Source organism: Akebia trifoliata, chromosome 6, assembly GCF_017979445.1.
Source record: "Akebia trifoliata isolate Shusen 1 chromosome 6, ASM1797944v1, whole genome shotgun sequence".
NCBI classification, from domain to species: domain Eukaryota; kingdom Viridiplantae; phylum Streptophyta; class Magnoliopsida; order Ranunculales; family Lardizabalaceae; genus Akebia; species Akebia trifoliata.
The window spans coordinates 10489226-10508977 of NC_141380.1; the positions used below are offsets into that span (position 1 = coordinate 10489226).

A 19752-nucleotide genomic window follows, 5' to 3' on the forward strand; every position below is an offset into this window, starting at 1 on the left:
TATAATTTAAAATATTGATTAAAGGATTTTTCAAGATTATATGGTAAAAATGATATCTTTGTAATTTTCAAAATTAAGCAACATAATTCAAGGATCGTGAGTTGCAATTTTCTCGGATTTTGACTAAAATGGTCTTTTGCTTATATAACCACTCAAATTATGGTGTCCAACCACTTTTACTTGGTCTTCTTTCATTATAATAGTAGAGATATAGGAGGTCAGGGTTCGGTGCGTCATTAGAAAACACATGCTCATGATTGTGTGAACACAAATGATTAAGAGATGCATGATAAAATAAATTTTGGGATACTTATCCTGCGGATTAATCTCAACCATAGAATTTTGTGCTTAAATGGTTGGGATCATGTGTTTTTTTTTTTCTTAGGTTTGGAGGCCACAAGGAGAAGCTGAAATGTCCACGGGCGGTACAAATATGGGATTAGCATTACCTTCACCTGTTTGATCTTTTACTGGCTTGCAAACCAACCAATCTTTTCTTAGATGGAACGATGGGATTGATACCACTGCAGTAATATAGATTTAAAATTTCACAGCTCCACGTGCTTGTACACTTGGACTATTACTTCAAATTGGCCCCATTGAGAAAATTTGATCTTTGAGATTTCTACGTTCTTTGGAAAATTTGACGAACTCATCTTTGATATTCCAGTAGTCATCGGTGTATATTCAATCCAATTCACATATTTGGGATAATTCAACATTCCTGTAGCCATTGGAGAATATTCAATCAATTGATAGATTTGGGATATTTCTAATTCAAGCAGCATCTTCAAAATATTGCATACCTATTATGTCCAAAAACTCCACCTATGTAGCATTTGTTTGCTTTCTTCTCTCTAGTCTGGAAAAGCGAAATCAAGAAGTTCAAAAGGCCAGTGTACTCAGCAAAAAATCCTTCCGGACATACTGAAAGCCACCTTTTTAACAGCAGATACGAAAGGTGAAAGAATGGTGTGGACAATCCAATCCAATTCTCTCCTTCATAGTCAATTCTAACTTCTTGCAATCTCAAATCTGCCACTAGCTTTCTATTTTGAAATCATAAGATTATCGAATACACGAATTCTGAACTTGGTGTTGCTCCTTAAAATAGACATCAGATTCAGTGCAATCCTAATTGAAGTAAATGTGATGACTCTCAGTCCCGATCTGTGAATTAAATTTCGATCAAATCACACATAGTTAAAAGAGTAGCAAATGTCAAGAATGATGCACTTAGTCAATGTCAGATGCTATTAGATAAGGTCAATAAAATTACACATGATGATCATGATAGGTCATCTGGTTCTGCAGATATGCATGCACGCACGCACCAAGCAAATGCTCCAAGAAAGCCAGACAGCATTTGAAACACATTATCATCATCAAGCTATAAATCCTAACTAATAGGTCAAAAGAAAAAAAATGATAATGGAAAATACAAGTCTTCAACAGCTAACTGGAGATGCCTTAGGCTGATTTGGTACTTCCTCATGGCTTATTGGATGCTCTTTTTCTGATACTTTCTCCTCGCAGCTTATGGAGTTTATTTCCTTGGGTTTCGATGACTCCTTGTCTGCTACGATTTCTCCCATTTTGATCTCTTTCTCCATTAAAGCCTCTTCTCCCACCTTGGCTTCTTTTTCCAAAACTTCCTCATTGCTTACTAAGTCTGCCTCCTTGGGATTTGATTCCTCATCTGGTAAAATTTTGATCTCTTTCTCAGAAGAGGCCTCTTCTTCTCCCACCTTGGCCTCTTTTTCCGATGATTCCTCAATAATAGGCTTCACCTCCTTCAAGGAAGATGGCTCCTCATTGGCCACTGAAAGTGAATTGTTCTCTATTATACTCCCTCCCTTCATATCAGTCTCCATCGTACTATTGGTTTCTTCTGGATTCTCAGCCTTCTCGGTGTTTTCCTCCACAAACTTTTCTCCATTTTTCCCCATAGATTCCTGCTTTGCAGCAGCAGCACCCTTACTTCCTGTGACCTCTCCAGCAGCAAACTCTTCTGCTTTCTTGTCCCCTCCATCCTCTGCCTCTTTCATCTCCACATCCAAGCTTCCTTTGGTTTCATCTGCAGCTGTAGCAGTAGAATCACCTTCTTCTCCATTGGTACCATCCTTTTTCTCCTTTGCACCCTTCTTTGAGCTTGATTTCTTCGCACGCTTCTTTGCAGGTTCATTTTCTGGACTCTCTATTGCCTTGGACTTCACACTCAATCTTGCAGAACGCCTCGGAGTGTCACCTGTTCATATACCTATTAATTATATACTGAAGCATAAAAAACCTATACATATCTTTCTTTATAGCAGTGTCAAGCACGTGAGGGCATGCATGTATGTCTGCGGAGAGAGAATGAAATGGGTCCCGAGTGATCCAAACTTAGCGGGGATGGGTTGAAGTGCCTTGAACTGAGTCAGATACGGAATGATGTATTGCTTTGAAAATTATATTTTTATGTTATTTCAAAATATCTTTTTTCTACTACTTAAATATAAAATGAATTCTTATAAAATACAATAATAATAATGGTAAAATAGAATAGCATAACAATTAGAAAAGAAAAACAGCAAAAAAATCAAGTGAATAGGATTCGGATTTAGTGAAAGCAAAGTAATTCGGATATTGTTTTAGCTAATAGAAGCTATGTCAGATTCAGATCAGGATAAAAATTCAGATCTGAATATGGATATACTCAGATCCTGCCCGAACCTGACCCATTTTAAGCCAGAGAGAGAGAGATTACCAGTGCCCCAATCAAATTCAGAAGAAGAAGGGCCTCCTGGGTGAGCTTTGAGAAACTGTTCCAACTGTCTCTTGTTCTTGACCTCCTCACCTGTGGGCGATATGAAAACTATTTCATTCCTCTTGGGGGTCCCACCTTTCTTTGGAGTGAACTGGAGGACAGAAAAATATGTATATTAATAAACAAAAGAGAAGAGATAAATCTTAACAAAATAAAATAAAAAATTGAAAGAATATCTGGCATCCTTGTTGACTCGATATTCATATATATCTAGGAGCCAGAATTATTTTTGCAAAAATGAGACATTCAACAAACCTACAACTTAAACTATCAGTAGAGTAAAAGACCACAACAGCCAATTCAAAGGAGGTAATGGTTCTAAGTTGGCTTCAGCCAAATTCAAAGATAATCAAAGAAACTCTGATGTAAACACTCATAGGCTACAATAAATTTCCATTAATTGATTATGAAACACAATCATTTTGGGAATTGTACATAAAGAAAAATATCAGAGTATTGTCCCAAAAGGCTCTGTAATAAGATTTGCTCTGTCAGGCAAAGCAAAAAAAAAAAAAAAATTTAAAAAATGTTGTTCCCAGTCTCACTAGAGCTGATGTACACAAATATTATATGTTTTCAACTAGTATTTCATTATCTTTTTTTCTATTTAAAACACAGCAAACTACATTTGAAAGAACAATTTGTTCAGTAAAATGTTTCTACCCAGAGTTGATTGACTCGTATCTTTCCTGGCTTTGTTCATTTGGTCATCCAATGTCCCATTGAGGATGCGGTTTAATTGGACAGCAGCACACACCAAATCCTCGAAATGAATCATTTGAAAATAAAGATAAGATCATTTCAAACTCATTTTTGTCCGGATCTTGTAGAGAGTCAGTAGATCATTTGCTCCAGTATGGCTGTGTTGATAGTAAAGTGTGAAACTACTTCCAGCTATTTGGCATCAGGTAAGTTGGCCAGGAGGGCATTCTAGAGTTTCTACAAGGGTGACTCAAGAGGCTTTCAATTCTTGGGGTCATACCTTGTAGAAAATACTTCTTTTTTCCATATGTGGGGGCGTCCGGACAAGAGAAACGGTTGTATTTGAGCATAGAATTCAAGGACATTGCCTATGTGATATTGAAGTAAATAGTTCAATGAGTTGCTTTGTGAAGATTTTCGTATTTAGGTGGCATGATTTCTGGTAAGGAGAGTCTCAGTTATGTTAGGATTTTCCCACTATTTATGCTTTGTCAAATCACTAGCAAGTTGCAATAAGTGAAATCATATTTGAGGAGCATGATCTCTTAAACCAGAATTGTGGTTCAAGAAAGAAAATAAATGTTATGGCATCATTCTTGAATGAAATAAACACTATTTCATTGAATGCCATGGACGCACAAAGGATGGTTCAGAAATGGAACCCTAACAACTTATTTTCACTTTGCTCTTTCTACAAAAACCTTAATCCAAATCCCATCCTTTTACAAGCCAATTTTTTATTCATAATATATATATATATATATATATATATATATATATATATATATATATATATATATATATTAAAGAATCAAAGGAGGATGGTCGAGAAGACCAAACCGAAAACAAGCTATAAGCAAGACCACAACAAGATCCAAGCAAAACAGCTATACAGAGGATAAATTACAAACCCAATCTCATCTCACTAAGAAATCTTCAAAGAAAATCCTTCTAAATTATCTAGACATCTCACCCCAAGAAACAACAAGCCTGTGATTTACACGAAGATATCCTACAATGATAGCTCCTTATTTTAAAAGATTCGGCTATTTCGCTCTTTGGGAAGGGAGTACTGCTCCAGAAAATCCTCTTGGACTTTGCAAAGAACGAACCCCAATGAGACCATGCTTGAAATAAGGGCCTTACTGAGACAGGAAAAACATCCCACCATACCAAACAACAATAAAAAAAACATAGGACCAAGGTTGCTATCTCTGTTTGGATTGCATTGCTGGAAAGATCCTCAAGATGTGATGTAGGAGCTGCACCCAAAAATCTGATATTGGAATTCAATATTTATTGGGCTCCGTTTGACACTAACTGCAGCTCATGGTTTTAAATTTTGTCTGAGACAACTTGTCTCAGTATCAGTCACCAACGAGATGGGTTGACAAGTCATCTTGTTGGCATGGTTTTTTCTGACTCCAAGGCGTTGTTTTAAATCTCATCTGAGACGACTCAAATAAATTGGACATCTCATCCAAATTGCCTTGGTCTCATTCATGGACGAGACGTCAAAACAAGTTTTAAAACTGTGCTGCAGCTTGCTTTCAACAATATAAATGAAAGAGCAGCAAGCAATCAATAATAACAAAACCAGGCAGTAGAAGATAAGGAAGAATCTTAACCTTTTCTCCAATGGAAATCTGTTTAAAAACAAAGCATGGAACGTCAACAGTCTTCTTTATCTTCATAAAACAGCAGCAATAAAACTTGGACACACTTCTATCTAGAAAAAAACAAAGAATAAAAAATATATAAAAGTCCCACCTAAACTGAGTCTCAACTACAAAAACTAATAAATCCTAGAAAAGAAGATTTGAAAAGTTCCTAAAAAAATAGGATCTAAATGATGTATGCGTAGACCTCTCATGTCAAACAGAGGATCACGCAGGTTGAGAGGAACTGAATAGTTCCTCTGTAGTGACTTTTAATTGGGGACTGCATAATCCCTCCCATGTTGAGAGGAACTCAACTCTTGCAAGTCGTCTTTAATGAACATTTCTAATAGCTCTTTATTAAATTTCTTTAGTTTTGGCTCTGTAATCCACATATTCTCCACCATAAGGCGATCTTCCATTTGATTAAATACTGACAATGACGAAAATCCTCATATTGTTTTCTTGGCTTTTAGGGCCACAACATGTTGGGTTTCATCTTTATTCTTTCTGTTAACGCTTTTACTTTGGCAATTTGATCGGTTGTAATTTCTTCTTGTTTGCCATGGTAGTCAAAATATTGGATACATTGAACATAGCTGTGATGCCCATTTCATAGGGAAGTACCACATTCTATACAAGCCCATAGAAAATCTGTCCTTGCACAGGTAAGCCATCGATAAATCATTTTTCCCCATCTATGTTCATTAGTAGCCTACTTGCATGTTTCATTGGTTTCCCAAATGCATCATGAAACTTATTGCTGAATTCCCCAAGTATGTCGGGGAAAGTATCACACCATTGGCACTGCTTTTGCCTTGAGGAGTCCTTCCATAAACAACTCTAAACAGTAATATTCCAGTAGTGCAAATTACAGGACAGTTATAGGAAAATTCTACTTGTGATATGCCTTGCTCCCATACTTCTTGAAAGTCCCAAAACATGATCCACAGAGCATCAATCCATGTCATGGTAGGCACGGACAATGGAGTATAAACGACCGGTGTTTTGAGTGTACCCATTTGAGCCTTGGCATATACGACCCCTCCACAAATTGTGCTAAATCCAACCCCAGCTTAGGCTCAAAATACTTCTCTTCACTAGAGAAACATTCCCCCCCGCCACACACAAAAAAAAAAATGTCAGTCCTTCACTACAACTTAATTGTAATTACTCTCAGAAAATTTTTCGTTAACCAGAACCTAGTCCCCTTAAAAAGGAAACCATCATCCAAAATAAACTCACCGATGGCACTGCCCCCTTGTTGACATTTCTCAGTGCTTGGCTAATATTAGGGTCATCTTTGTAGAGCTCTTGGACAGTTACAAACCACACAACTTCTATCAATAAAGTGCCAAGTATTGTTGATCTCCTACTTAATGCATCCTTTGTTTGGTTCTAACTTCTCAATTTATAACCTATTAGGAATGTGTACTCTTGCAAGTACACTGCCCATTTAGCATGACGATGATTAAGCTTCTTTTGGGGTAAACAAAAGCTTCAATATTTACACGATTGGGATCAAGAATAAACTCATGTTGAATCAAATGATGTTGTAAATATATGCCTCAATGCTTCATCATAACTAGAATACTGCTTCTTAACATCACATGACTTCTCACCAATGACAAATTGCCAATCTTCTTGACATAGGACTGTTCCAATTCCTATGCCTAAAGTGTCCCATTCCACCTTAAAAATCTTCTCAAAATTGGGAAGTGCAAGTACAGGAGCTTTCATAATTTTTTTCTTAATAATTTGGAAGCTTTGTTGAACTTTAGGGATCCAAACAAACTGTCCAGCCTTCATACATTAAGTTTTGGGTGCTATAAGGTTACTGAAATTACAATTAAAATGGTGACAAAACACTGCTAAACCATGGAAACTCGCACACTTCAGCGATAATGTGAGGTACCAGCCACTAAAGAATTGCTTTCACCTTTGCTCCCTCTACTTACATCCTCTTTGAAGACATGACATAATCCTATACGTAAGGAATGAGCACCTTTTCAAGTTTCCATAGAGCTGCACTTCAGGTAAAACATTAAAAACTTGGTGCAAGTATTTAACATGTTCAACGAACTTGCCAATAAGAAAATGAAGTACCTAGGTCATCACTCATGAATATGCTAGGTGCATTCAAAAGTATAAATGGCATAACCAACCACTCATAGAATACATTATTTGTCTAGAAAACTATTTTCCAATCATGATCCAATCAAATTCCATGTTCACAGTAACCGCTTCATAGATCTAAGGTTTGAGAAGACTTTGACACAATGCAACATGTCTACCATGCTATCTAGTTTCAAGGTAGGATATTGAGACTTGATGGTAATCTCATTGATTGTGATACTACCAATGCACATACGCCAGCTTCCATCTTTCTCTGGCATGAGGAGGGCTACGATAATCAATGGACTCATGTTCTCTCTAATCACTTCATGGTGTAGTTTCACATGCATTTTAGAACTCATCCGACATTGTGACAAATATGGTAAAATAAAGCCTGGTATGGGTCTGCACTTTTTTTAGCCGCCAAAGTGAAATCCAATCCTAATTCCTTGATTCCTACATGTGAAGAAGGTTTTTACAATCCTCCATGAGATTTGGATGGAAAACCTTCTTTAAGTGGAATAGCATCAACTTTCTACCATTTAAAAAAAAAAAAGAATAAGTATGTCTTCCCTTTATGTGTAGCGATCATATTGCCAAGGACGACCAAATATCATGTTACATGCATCCATAGAGACCACATCACACCAAAATTTATCAACAAGATTATTTCCAATAGAAAAAGAAATAAAGAAATAGCTAGTAGAATCTCACCTCCTTGTTTAAACTACTGAAGTATGTAGAGCTTTGGGTGCCTTTCCTCCTTTAAGTTCAACTTGTACAGTATCTTCTGTGACAATACATTCGTGTTGATACCATCGTTAACAATAACAGTACATGATTGTCTACTGGATGCACATTTGATTGTATTGGAACGAAGCCATCGATCCTCATCAATAACTTTTGGTAAAGTGAGCATGACTCTTCGAATCAACAAACTTTCATCATCATCATCATCATTCACTCGTACCTCTTCACCATCAGCTACATCACCTTCCCCATCGTAAATTTCAGCAACTTCTTCCTCTTCATGGATGTTCTCCTCTTCCGCCAAGTTAACTCTTATTTCAATTTGACATTTAGGGAAATTAGAAAAGCAATGTTCCCATTCACAACACCTAAAACAATTAAATTTAGATTATATAGACCGTGTATGGGTAGCAACTTGGTCGCATCCCCCTCCATTGTTGAGGGTTTTAGTGATCATCTTTTTAGTTTGGACTTAGAACTAAACTAGCACCTCATATGTGACTAGCTTCACATTGGGTTGAAGTGGAATTCTAAGGAATGAATAACAAAAAAACATCCCACGACTGGAATTTCTAGTAAATATTTCCTCCATGCATAGCAATCTTGCCTAAAATTGCAGAAGTAAACATTATCGACTAACCCAATAGTAATCTGACTCATTAACATCAACTCATGTTGTGAGGAGATAAAAATCCCGAATATACTCTGACAATCTTATCACGTTGTCATAAATTTTGACATTGCTGATGGAGGTCTCTAAAGTAGTTTGCTGGTAAAAACTTGAAACATAGTTGTGATTTCATCTTCTCCAAAGACAAGATCTTTTTTCTTTTTCTTATTTTTTTAAACTTATTGATGGGTAAGCTGGACTTGAGCTCATGACCTCAAAGTTGCAATGCAATTTATCAATCAATTGAGCTATGGATCTAAACATGGTTTTTTCCTTTCTTGGTCGAAAACAACCCAGTCGAACATCTTCGCACAATGCCAATGCAGAACCTGGAAAACTAGCAGCTAAACATTTCACCATACGGGTATTCCTTTCAAGACAAAAATATTTCTACCTTCCCCAACTACTCAATAAATTCTTAGAGATACATCCTACCATGAGACTCTGCATCTCCACCTTGATTCCATAATCTTCATCATAATATTGACCATGGTTTGCTGATTTTCAAGCCAAAATATGGCTAGAACCCCTCATCGATGATATGTATAGACAATACACCTACCATCAGTCAACTCACCCCACGCTCGTATGTGAGTAGATCTAGCCCCTCTCGATCAAGCTATAGATTCATTGTAAGATCCCTTTTTGGTGGCAGCATGCTCACTATCCAAGGTATTTGACATGCTCTGGTGTCAAATAATGCAAACTGCAGCTTTCTTTCTTTAAAATAAAGGAACAACTAGATTTTTGTTTGATAGGTAAAATGTTAGTGCTTAGCAAGGTGAAGTTGGATTTGAGGGGGCTTGAACAAAGGACATGGTAATAACACTGCACACGCCTTGCCAACTTAGTTAAGTTGGTACTTCAAGTAGTAGTTATCCAATAATAATAAGACTAGGGAGCAGCTAAAAAGGAAGAAACTTAACCTGTTTAACATAAATCAGTATAAAACAGTCTAGAATGTCGACAATCTTCTTTTGTTTCATAAAATGAAGTTCCATAATCCTTTTTTCTGGAATTAAAAACTGTCCTAGCTAAACTAAGAGTCCTAACTTTAAAGATTGTCCCTAAAAAGTATGATCTAATGAGGTACGTGTGGCTCACTTTAGTGTTTTTTAATATGGAGCCTACATCACCACTGGACCTCATAATTAGAACCATGATTCATGCAAAATCTGGAAATTTTTAAGCCCATGGTCCAATTCAATCAATATTCGTCCAAATGAAAAGCCCATTATAACAATCCCACAAGGCCAAGGTTCAGCCCATTAAGAAGATAGTTGGTCAATTCAAGCAGACCTAAAAGATTGGGTTTATTATGTCAGTTGGAGTGAATCCTAAGTTTCTTAATTAGCAAGTTCCCAGAGATTTGGTCAATTCAAGCAACCGCTTCTTTCTTTTTTTCCTTCTAAATCATCAAGTAAACTGTAAATTTAGGGTGCTGTTTCTACCCTATATTCAGACCTCTGTAACCTGCTTTTAGCACAATCATCAACAGCTTTGAGCCCTAATTTCAATCCCTTACAGATTGATTTCATCTTAGTTAAATAACCCACCTTAAACTCTAGATTTCTTCCTTGTTTTTCTAGCCCCCGTAACCCTGAAATCAGTCACCCTTTAACCATTGACTCACTTCAATATAAAAAGCCCAAACAACTTCATTAAATTACTCAAAACTGAACAGAGTTGTCCTGCATCGAGGTTGACCATATAATGAGCAGGGTTTCCAAATGCCCAACATAAGTATGATACACAAAAGAGTGGAAGAAACAATTGGCCATCTTCTTATCCATTAGTTCTCCTCCAGAGTATGCCAATATTCCTGATGTGTTGGAATGTACTGGGCTATGCCTAGGAGAGATTTCGAGGTATTCAGGCTTGGTCAACCAAAGCCTTGCAATAGAGGAAACTTCTCTGTTTCTATATTATTTGGACTAAATAGCAGAGAAATGTTAGGGTCTTCAACAAGGAGAGCTCTATGGAAGGCTCTGTCTTTAGACGGCACAAATTGGTTTTTGCACCAAATGTCTCTCATCAGCTGGCTTCTTGTAGATTTGTGGGCTGCTATCATATTTTAAAATATTTAAAAAAAAAAAAAACTGCTGTCATGCACAACACTCTTCAGTGATCAATGCATAACAAAAGTTCACCTGAGCTAAAGACTAAAACAGTATACCATATTCACGACTGGAGACTGCAATGCATAAATGGGAAAAAATATGGATGGGAACACTTGTTTTTTCTTCCACAAAACCTCCTTTAAACCTAGTATTCTCCTTGGACATTTGGTTACAGGTTTGTGCTTGCTTGGCAGAGGCAGCATATCAACCTGTCACTAGAAATCTGTTGCAGATTCACATGACACTGAATGCCCAAGAATACACATCATGCAAGAAAGCATCTCATAGACAAGTTAAACGGAACCCTGAGGGAGTGACTGGCTTGTAAAATGGGAGAAAATGGAGAGGATACAATAAATAACAGAAAAAAGAAAGGATAAAAATAGATAATCTGATTACAGTGAAAATCCCAAGCTGATAGAATCATGGCTAGGGAATCAAGTATAAAAGTGCATCTCACAAATAAACGCAGAAATATGGTGATGGAATCATGCCAAATTCCACAACAATAGCACAACCAAAGCATAAGCCTCACACGCAGAAGCTTGAAGCGCTCTCTCACAGAGAGGAGTTACAAATTCATAAAATGTTAAAAGGTCCTCCATCCTTTAGATAAGATTTCTTAACCCAAACCCTTAACCAGGGCTATCTCTGGACAGCTGGATAGTCCAAATAAGCTCACTGCCCAACTCTTCCAAAATAACATAGGCCCCAAACAAATAAAACAAAAAAAAAAGACAAAATTCGCCCCATCAGAGACCACCACCGACTTCTAAGCCAAGCCCGATCAACTTTTTTGGCCTATTCATCCAATCAAGGTCTCCATGTGAACTTTCCTCTTATATTTTATCAACATCTCCATCAAAGACTTATCCCTAAAAAATAATTGAAATTGGCCAAAGGAATCTTGCTCCTGCTTTTAATGTTTGATATAAAAACCATTCGTTGACAAGAAACTCACAGAACACGTTCAGAATTTTCAAATCAGCAAAAGAACTTGACTCCCATTTTTGGCCTTTCATGTACCTAGAACATAGAGATATCCATCTCATGGTATAACACAAAACAAGAAAGATATAACCATACTACTTATCAGGAAAAGAAAAGATATAACCATCCTTTACACAAGGTAATAGAGGAATTAATTCGACCCACAATAACACACAAGCACATGATGTTCCCTACCAACAAACCATGTCTATGCCACTTGCGATTACCAATAATTATGTTGCAACTCAACAAGGAGGTACTACTTCTAGTCATATGGTTATTAGGAATAATAACGTTTGTAAAGGCCACTGATGCAGGACAGCAAGGAAAGAAGAAGATAACATAAGAGATTAAGGAATTTGGTTTGGGATTGGGTTAAGGATTTGAGCTACGATATGGTAAACCAAAAGGATTTAATTTTGACATTTTGCAATTATGACCACAATCCCTATGGCCTAAAAAGTGCAAAATTTTACAAATACAATATTTTCAATAGGGTAGAGGAAAGGATTAAAGGTTAAGATTTGTCGGGTAAGAATTAAAGGTTGCGGTAAAGAGGTTTCAAAATTTCAAGATTCTATAATCAAAATTCAACATTTAAGAACTAGAAACTTAAAAGAAAATAAAAATAAAAATAAAAAAGGATTCTTGATGAATCTAAAAAAAAATGAGATAGATTAAAAAGAATAATATGATAGATTTATCTTGGAATCACCCCAATGATTTTCATGGCAATACCAAGACAAATGCTCCAACATCCAAACAATAATTATAATTTTGTTTATTTCATTCACTCTCCATATGAAATCAATTACAATAGTCATATATATAGGCCAAACTCAAAACCCTAATCCTAAAATTATATAAAGTTGATAATTTTGACCTTGAGATACCAATCCTGTATAGAACTGATACCCTACCAGTATTTTGATCATAACGTTCTCAAAACTCATTGGAATCGTATATCTTGGACTCATTGCAAAGATTACTGAATAACCTTTCAAATGGCACCAAAATCAACTTAATACGACAAGTTTTGACCCCTCAAAATAAAATCTAAATAAAAGTGACGTGAATAGTACCTAAACTTAAATCAAATTCCTAAACTAACCTAATAATAAACTTCTAGAATAAATAACACTTAAAAAATGAAATAGTCCCATAACTAAAGGCCAATAATTAAAATAAGATTAATTATAAAACTAAAACATAACCCAAATAGGTTAGGCCCATGAACTCTAATGTCCCCATCAACTACCTATAAAATCCACCACAATAGTTGATTGTGGGTGGATTACAACTTTTACAAAAAGAACAAGCATGTCAAGGACAAAGATGCCAAGATATAATGATCTGAAAAGAATTTCTTCAATAAACAAAAAACTCAATCATCGCACTCATGGAATACTACACCTAACTATCATAGTAGATTATGTAATTTTGAACTCTCTATGAATTTTTTTTCATCCCAACCCAAAGGTACTGATTCTAGCATATTCATTAAAACTTTCTTTGTATTCCACTATTTCAAAACAGATTGTTGGAATGAGAACTAGACGCTACATCTGAGCCACATATCTAGCAAAAGAAAATATTCCCATCATTATTGAGCACAATATTAAAAAACAAACAAATTTATAACGTCAAACTCTATACTCCAAATATTACATAAACTTGAGCATGCCCCTCACTGGCCATCCAGAAGAAGTTATCTCCTCCTTTGGTACCAACAAAACTCTACAATCTCCCAACACCAATCACTAAAAACCCAAGGTAAGTTTTGACAAGTCCCTAACACAAAAGTGGTACTTGATGAAGTGCCAACTTAGCTAAATGGTAAGACGTGTGGAGTGTTGTTCCCACGTCGTAGTTCAAATCCCCTTGAATCCAACTTCATTTGCTAACCACTAACCCTATACCTATCCCCAAAAAAAAATGTGGTACTTGCTTTTGGGCTTGTCTGTAACCCTTCTTTTGTTTTATAGGCAAAGCAAAATTTTATAAACTATAATCTCCTCCTATCATCCATAGAAGTAAATAATCAAGATAGGAATCTCAATTCCACCTTATGATCCAGCCAAAATCAAAATCAAGACAAAACAACTCTTCTAAATCATGTTACCCACAATGCAGCCGTCATTGAAAATTTCCAATTTAAATTGATGCTACTCAACCAACTACCTTTTTTTTTATATCAGTAATGGAAGTTTATGGTATTACATTATTTAAAGAAATACATAACATTAGAACAAAAAATCCCCAATACACAAAGAGGATTTTTATTTACTCCACCTTCTAGCCAATTCACAACAAAACTCACCCCTATTAAAGATTGAACATAAATGATAGTCTAACCTCTAATTCCCTCATATTTTCAATTGCATGTGTAATTCCTCATGGCCCGTTGTCATTGCTTTCCACATTTGGCACCCTTTTCAAGAAGCCCAAAATTTATAATATATGTGACCATTCTATATTATGGGTAACTACTATGATAATTGTAAGATATGGGTGTTTTTTGTCTTGAGGCCATGTTATAAGAAACTTTGGGTCATGGTAAGTCAATGGAGGAAACCCAAATGCATCGGATCTTTGTAAACCTCAAGAAAATCAAGACTATAAAAGTGAGCGTTGGACAACTCATTTTTCTATAGCCCTCACATGTATAATAATCTTTTTTATAGATTCGAGTTTTTTCATTCCAGCAAGATGGTCCCATCAATATGAGTATGCATTGGGACATATTAGAGAATCACGTAGAAGATCCTCACAATTTTCTCCTACTAAATATGTGTTTGTTCATATGTAATTTTGATCTCATTAGATGAGGCTTCTAAAGATCTTTTTATGTGTATATTCACACCATCCCTTTGACCAAAGAACAACGTTAACAAATCGCATACGTTGTACTGGTCGATCAACAAATGCATGTGCGCATATGCGGTCGCATGTAAGGAAAATCTGTCTTTTAAAAATAGAAAAAAGAAAAAAGAAAAAAAAAAGGGGGGGGGGGGGGGGTAGACAATGGAAAATAAGCAATAACACGTGCCATAGCAGACTTTTGTATGAGATATGTCATCATGGCATATGCAATTTATTGACCAAAAATAATATATAATAACATATGACAACTATACCTATGAATCATATCCAATTTTATGAGTTATAATCAATGTTTTAGAATGCGCTAGGGCATGCAGAGTGTTGTTGGGCAAAGGCTTGCAAGCATTGAATTTTTAAATAGATAATATAACATATATAAATAACTAATATTGAAAAATAAAAAATTAAGATAACCAATTGACCACCGCATATTTTAAAATCCATATAAATCAAAATTCCAAATTTAATCCCATACATCAATAGTAAAATAAATTATTATTTATTTATTTTCAATAAAATTAAATAAATATTTCATATGCGAATAATTGAAAATTTCTAAAGTAAGTAGTTATTTTATATTTATTGCAAAATACAATTACATACCATTTTTTCACTAGCTTAATGTGCATAGTACTAAATATTACAAAAAATGAGTTATGAATTAAACCAATTCAACAACTTTCTTTCTATTCGAATTTATGTCTAAATGTTTCGATTATGTTGAATGATAGTAGCAATAAAGGAAAAAAAATTAAAAGGAAAGAAGAAGAGAAACATAATAAAATATAAAATAAAGTTTACTTATAAAAAATATATATATAAAATAAAGTATATATGTAGTTTAAAATAGAAAATTCAAATGAGGCATAGACCTTAGTCATGCCTCAACTAAGACATGTCTTTTGGGTGTCTCTTAATATGAAGTGTACCTCTCAACCATTTTTTACATTTTTCCCTTGCGCCTTGGGGCATTTTCAATGAGCCTCACTCTAAAGTGAGTCCCAAGGCATAAGGCTCACACACCTTTTTTAATTGGTAAGCATGTTTTTAATTAGATTAATTAACTCAATAATGACAGGAATTGAACCCAAATATCACCACTTGTAGACTTTACCAACTATGCTAGCTGGTACCTTTAACTAACGGGCCTTTAAAAATGTTTTTTGTCAAAATCTTGAGGTCTTAATTCACAAATATACCAGATGTTTTGGGGAACCAATTAAGCTCATGAGCATGTCAATAAAGGAGTCCTCAAAATGACTATCTCATGTATTTTCACTCTTTGAATGATTTAATATTTGCAAAAAAAAGTAAAATGTAGATTAATGAGTTTTTTTCCAAATGATTTTTTTATCAAATATGTTTTTAAGTGTTACATATATATACATAGGAAGGTTCAAGGGGCAACAATTGTGACAACCGTTTTTGTCTTAAACGAGTTAGAAGTTTCGGAATGGACTGATTTTTGGTGAGAATGATCTCCTCACCAAAAATCAGCTCATTCCAAAACTTCTAACCCCATTAAAAGTGGTTTACAAAAAAATTGACGGTCTAGGATTCTTCAACTTGTAAATTGGGGTTAAAAGTTTCAGAATGGGCTGATTTTTGGTGAGGATGATCTCCTCACCATAGAGATCATCCTTACCAAAAATCAATCCATTCTGAAACTTCTAACCCTATCAAAAGTGGTTTACAAAAAATCGTTATCACAATTACCACAATAGATGATATGACATTTAATAGCTGAGATAGTGGAAAAAATATTAACGAGTGAGATTATATGACATTTAATAGGGTACTTGAGTATGTAGAAGGATCACAATGCAATTAAATGTGTAGATTGATGTTCAAGATCCACAGGTACACTATGAACTATTCATTTTTAAACCTAATTCCTTTGTTTACACCTTAATCTAGGCCATTTTTTGCATTTTAGGAACCTTTTGTTTTGATAATATCTTTAGTTATGCATTACTTCTAGGATTAAGTAGAGTATCCATTTCCATGCTTAGGTCATTTTTAATATTTTTTGTTTCTTTTTATATTTTTGATTATTTTCATGATTACTATGAATAAAACTATTTTCTATAAATAGGCTTGTTATTTTTTTCCGATATAAATAGGCTTGTTATTGCAACGCAAATACATCATTGAATCAATAGAAGTTCTCTTTGAAAGTCCTCTTTTATGGTGGATTCCAAATTTCATTATTCCTTCTTTGTTTCACATTACGTCAATAGTAATTGCATTATTGCATTGGGTACAGGCACATACTCTCAACCGGTGGAGATTTCACCCCAAGGCCCATACTTAAATTGATTTATCCCTAATATCGACATGGTTTCAATTCCAAAGATGAAACCACATGCATGTTTCTATTTTAAAACTAATTTTTCCTATTAATAAATATAAAAATATTTTTTATCATATGCACACGTTAATATGACGCACTTACTCAAAACAACTTAAAAGGTCTTTTTTCTATAAATATGAAATAACATGCATGCATTTATATAAGAGATTTGATCATTAAAGAAAAGCATAACTCTAACTCACGATATTTTTATTTTATTTTATGAAAACAAGTTTTCTCTATTTGATGTACATACATGAATATGAGAGGTCTTCCTCACTAATTGGTTCATCTCTACTTAATCTACATGTATATGCAAGAATTCTCCCATTGATCAAAGTGACTTAAACAACTTTTTCATTAATGCAAACCATACAATTTTTTGATTTTTTTTCTATTTAAAAGATTTAGTTCTTTGAGTTATTGAATACACCAATAAGGTCAGTGTGTTAATGTGTCGGATACCTAGAGTGAAGATCCAAGAGTTCGGTATTGCAAAAATGTTTTCATAGCATTCTTCGTCATCTCCAGACACTTAATTTAGATAGAGGGCGAGAATCTTCAATTTGATCCACGAGACATCTCGTGCCACCAAAAAATTTTATATGGATGGTCCACTATAATTTAAGCTAAATGAGATAATGCCACAGAACAAAAAAAAAAAAAGGTAACCTTGATCAACAAAAACTGCACCTCAAATATCCACAGACAACTGACGAAAGCATACAAAATCAAGAATCAACAGTACCTACATATAAAACAAACACTATACTGGAAGACCAAATTACTGAATTGGAAACTATACTCCTTTAAAAGAAACCCAAGATACTTAACCAAGAAAAACAAACTATCTTCTGCATCTAGAACTAAAACACAAAACAACCAAATATATTTAACCAATTACAGAAAACCTAGATAATCTAAACATAGAAACAATTCTACATAAAAAATCAAGCTGTCCCCTAAATGAAATTCAAAATCCGCACAAGAAGCCGATTTCCAAACCAAGATACAGTCAAGAAAACTCCACATCTAACCCTAAGCCACTTCAAAAATCGCAAATACAGAGAAAGCTTCAAAATAACCAAACCGATGCTCCAAGAACCCACAAAAATAGAATAAAAACCGAGATTCCAATCGCAGAGAAGCTCTAAAGAGGGCGAATTAGGGCAAGAGAAGACGAACATAAATCGAAGAGAAATTAGAGCAATCAAACCTTCTTCTTCCAGCCTGTCGGTGCAGGCAGCTCAACTGAAACGATCTCCTCTCGATTTTCCTGGTTTTCGACATGAATTTCTTGCTCTCCAAGTTTGATATCTTCCTTATCTGCAGAGCTCTCCATTTTCGAGTTTTGCAAGCTCAAAATTTCCCGCTCTCAACCAAACCTGAAAAAATCAGAATAAATTAGACTGATATTTATATGTGAGTCTCTCTCTCTCTCTCTTGCCCAAAACCGGATTGCAATATCTATTTGGAATCCGGTATTTAACTGGATTGAACGTGGCCTTCAGTTCCGGGTCTCCAACCGAAACCAGGGAACACGCACAATGTTACGGTAGTGTCGTAATTATGTTACTAAGTGTTGGTCTCTTAATTTTGTGGTAAATCTAGTCCGTCTAATTATAGTTCCATGATCAAAGAGCGTGAGCAGATTACAAATTAAGAAAGTCGCTGTTGGCACACCAAATATTACTTATTACACCAAAAATAGAAATCTATCAACAACAACAAAAAAAAAAAACAAATTTCTATTGACTTCTTTATTTTTAATTGGAGTATAGTAAGAAAAAGTTGCGGTGCCAATAGTGGCCCTTCAAAGTAGTAGTTATTGGTACTTTAAAACAATTGCTCCGGTGAAGAAATGTTTGTAATATTTAATGGAATCAGATCGATTCAGACATCCAATATATTTCAAATCATTGCCAACCCTAAGTAGGTACCTTTTAAAATTTTATTTTATTTATTATCAGGGGTGTGGACACGAGAATTTCTTCATTTCGAAATATCTCTCCCACTTTGGGGTGTTTTGGAGTCGCCACCATTCATATTGAAAATGGGTGTGAATGGTCACCCGGGTCGCATATTTTGGAAAAATCATATTTTTTGGCATTAGTGACTCTCGATTAAATAAGGTTTACTGGTCCAACTTTGGATCTAGGTAAGGGGTCCATTTTATGGAGTAGGGAAGGTATTAGGCACCCTACTCCATTCACTATTGGTGATTACCTCGGATTCAGTCAACTTTTAAAAATAAAAATAAAAAGAATAAAAAATCTTATATCTGCCCTCAAGTATGAGGGATTTTAATATTGGTTCAAACCATTGAAAGCACCCTTATTGAAAAATGGGTCCTTTGGTGATTCAAACCATTATGGTGTGTGCAAAGGTGTAAAGAAGGGGATGAGTAGAAGAGGGAAGTTGGAGGGGGTGTTCTTTTATGCAAACCCACTTATTCTTCTTAATTTTCTTTGACTTTCTTCAAATGATAAGTCTTTTTTAACTTGCTTGAGAAGGTTGAGAATTGAAAGAAAGTTGAGAGTTGAGTTTTTTAGAGAAAGTGATTTCTTTTTTTTTTTAGTCTTTTGGGAAATTAGACATTAGGTTTTTCATTAGAGGTTGTGAGTGGAGAATGAGAGGGGATTTTATAGGATTTGGGGTGTTATTTTGGGGGGTAAAGTTAGGTGAAATGATGAGGAATGGTA

At 35.0% G+C, this 19752-nt stretch overlaps 1 protein-coding gene across 1 annotated transcript; it reads right to left on the minus strand.

Moving 5' to 3' along the window:
• Positions 1 to 1236: 1236 nt before the first annotated feature.
• Positions 1237 to 18473, minus strand: LOC147400181 (uncharacterized). Its single transcript, XM_086445782.1, has 3 exons — positions 18267 to 18473; positions 2750 to 2900; positions 1237 to 2248 (listed from the first exon to the last, which is right to left on the minus strand). Exons 1-3 carry the CDS (start codon positions 18390 to 18392, stop codon positions 1449 to 1451), a joined length of 1077 nt encoding a protein of 358 aa, XP_086301908.1. The 5' UTR covers positions 18393 to 18473; the 3' UTR covers positions 1237 to 1448.
• Positions 18474 to 19752: the final 1279 nt, after the last annotated feature.

What these genes read in the sequence shown, in the direction of transcription:
- LOC147400181 (XM_086445782.1), bottom strand. Translation starts at nt 18,392, where the DNA reads ATGGAGAGCTCTGCAGATAAGGAAGATATCAAACTTGGAGAGCAAGAA. An exon ending in CGACAGGCTGGAAGAAGAAG is followed by an intron (nt 2,901 to 18,266) that starts GTTTGATTGCTC and finishes TCTGTCCTCCAG; the next exon opens with TTCACTCCAAAGAAAGGTGG. An exon ending in TGAATTTGATTGGGGCACTG is followed by an intron (nt 2,249 to 2,749) that starts GTAATCTCTCTC and finishes GTATATGAACAG; the next exon opens with GTGACACTCCGAGGCGTTCT.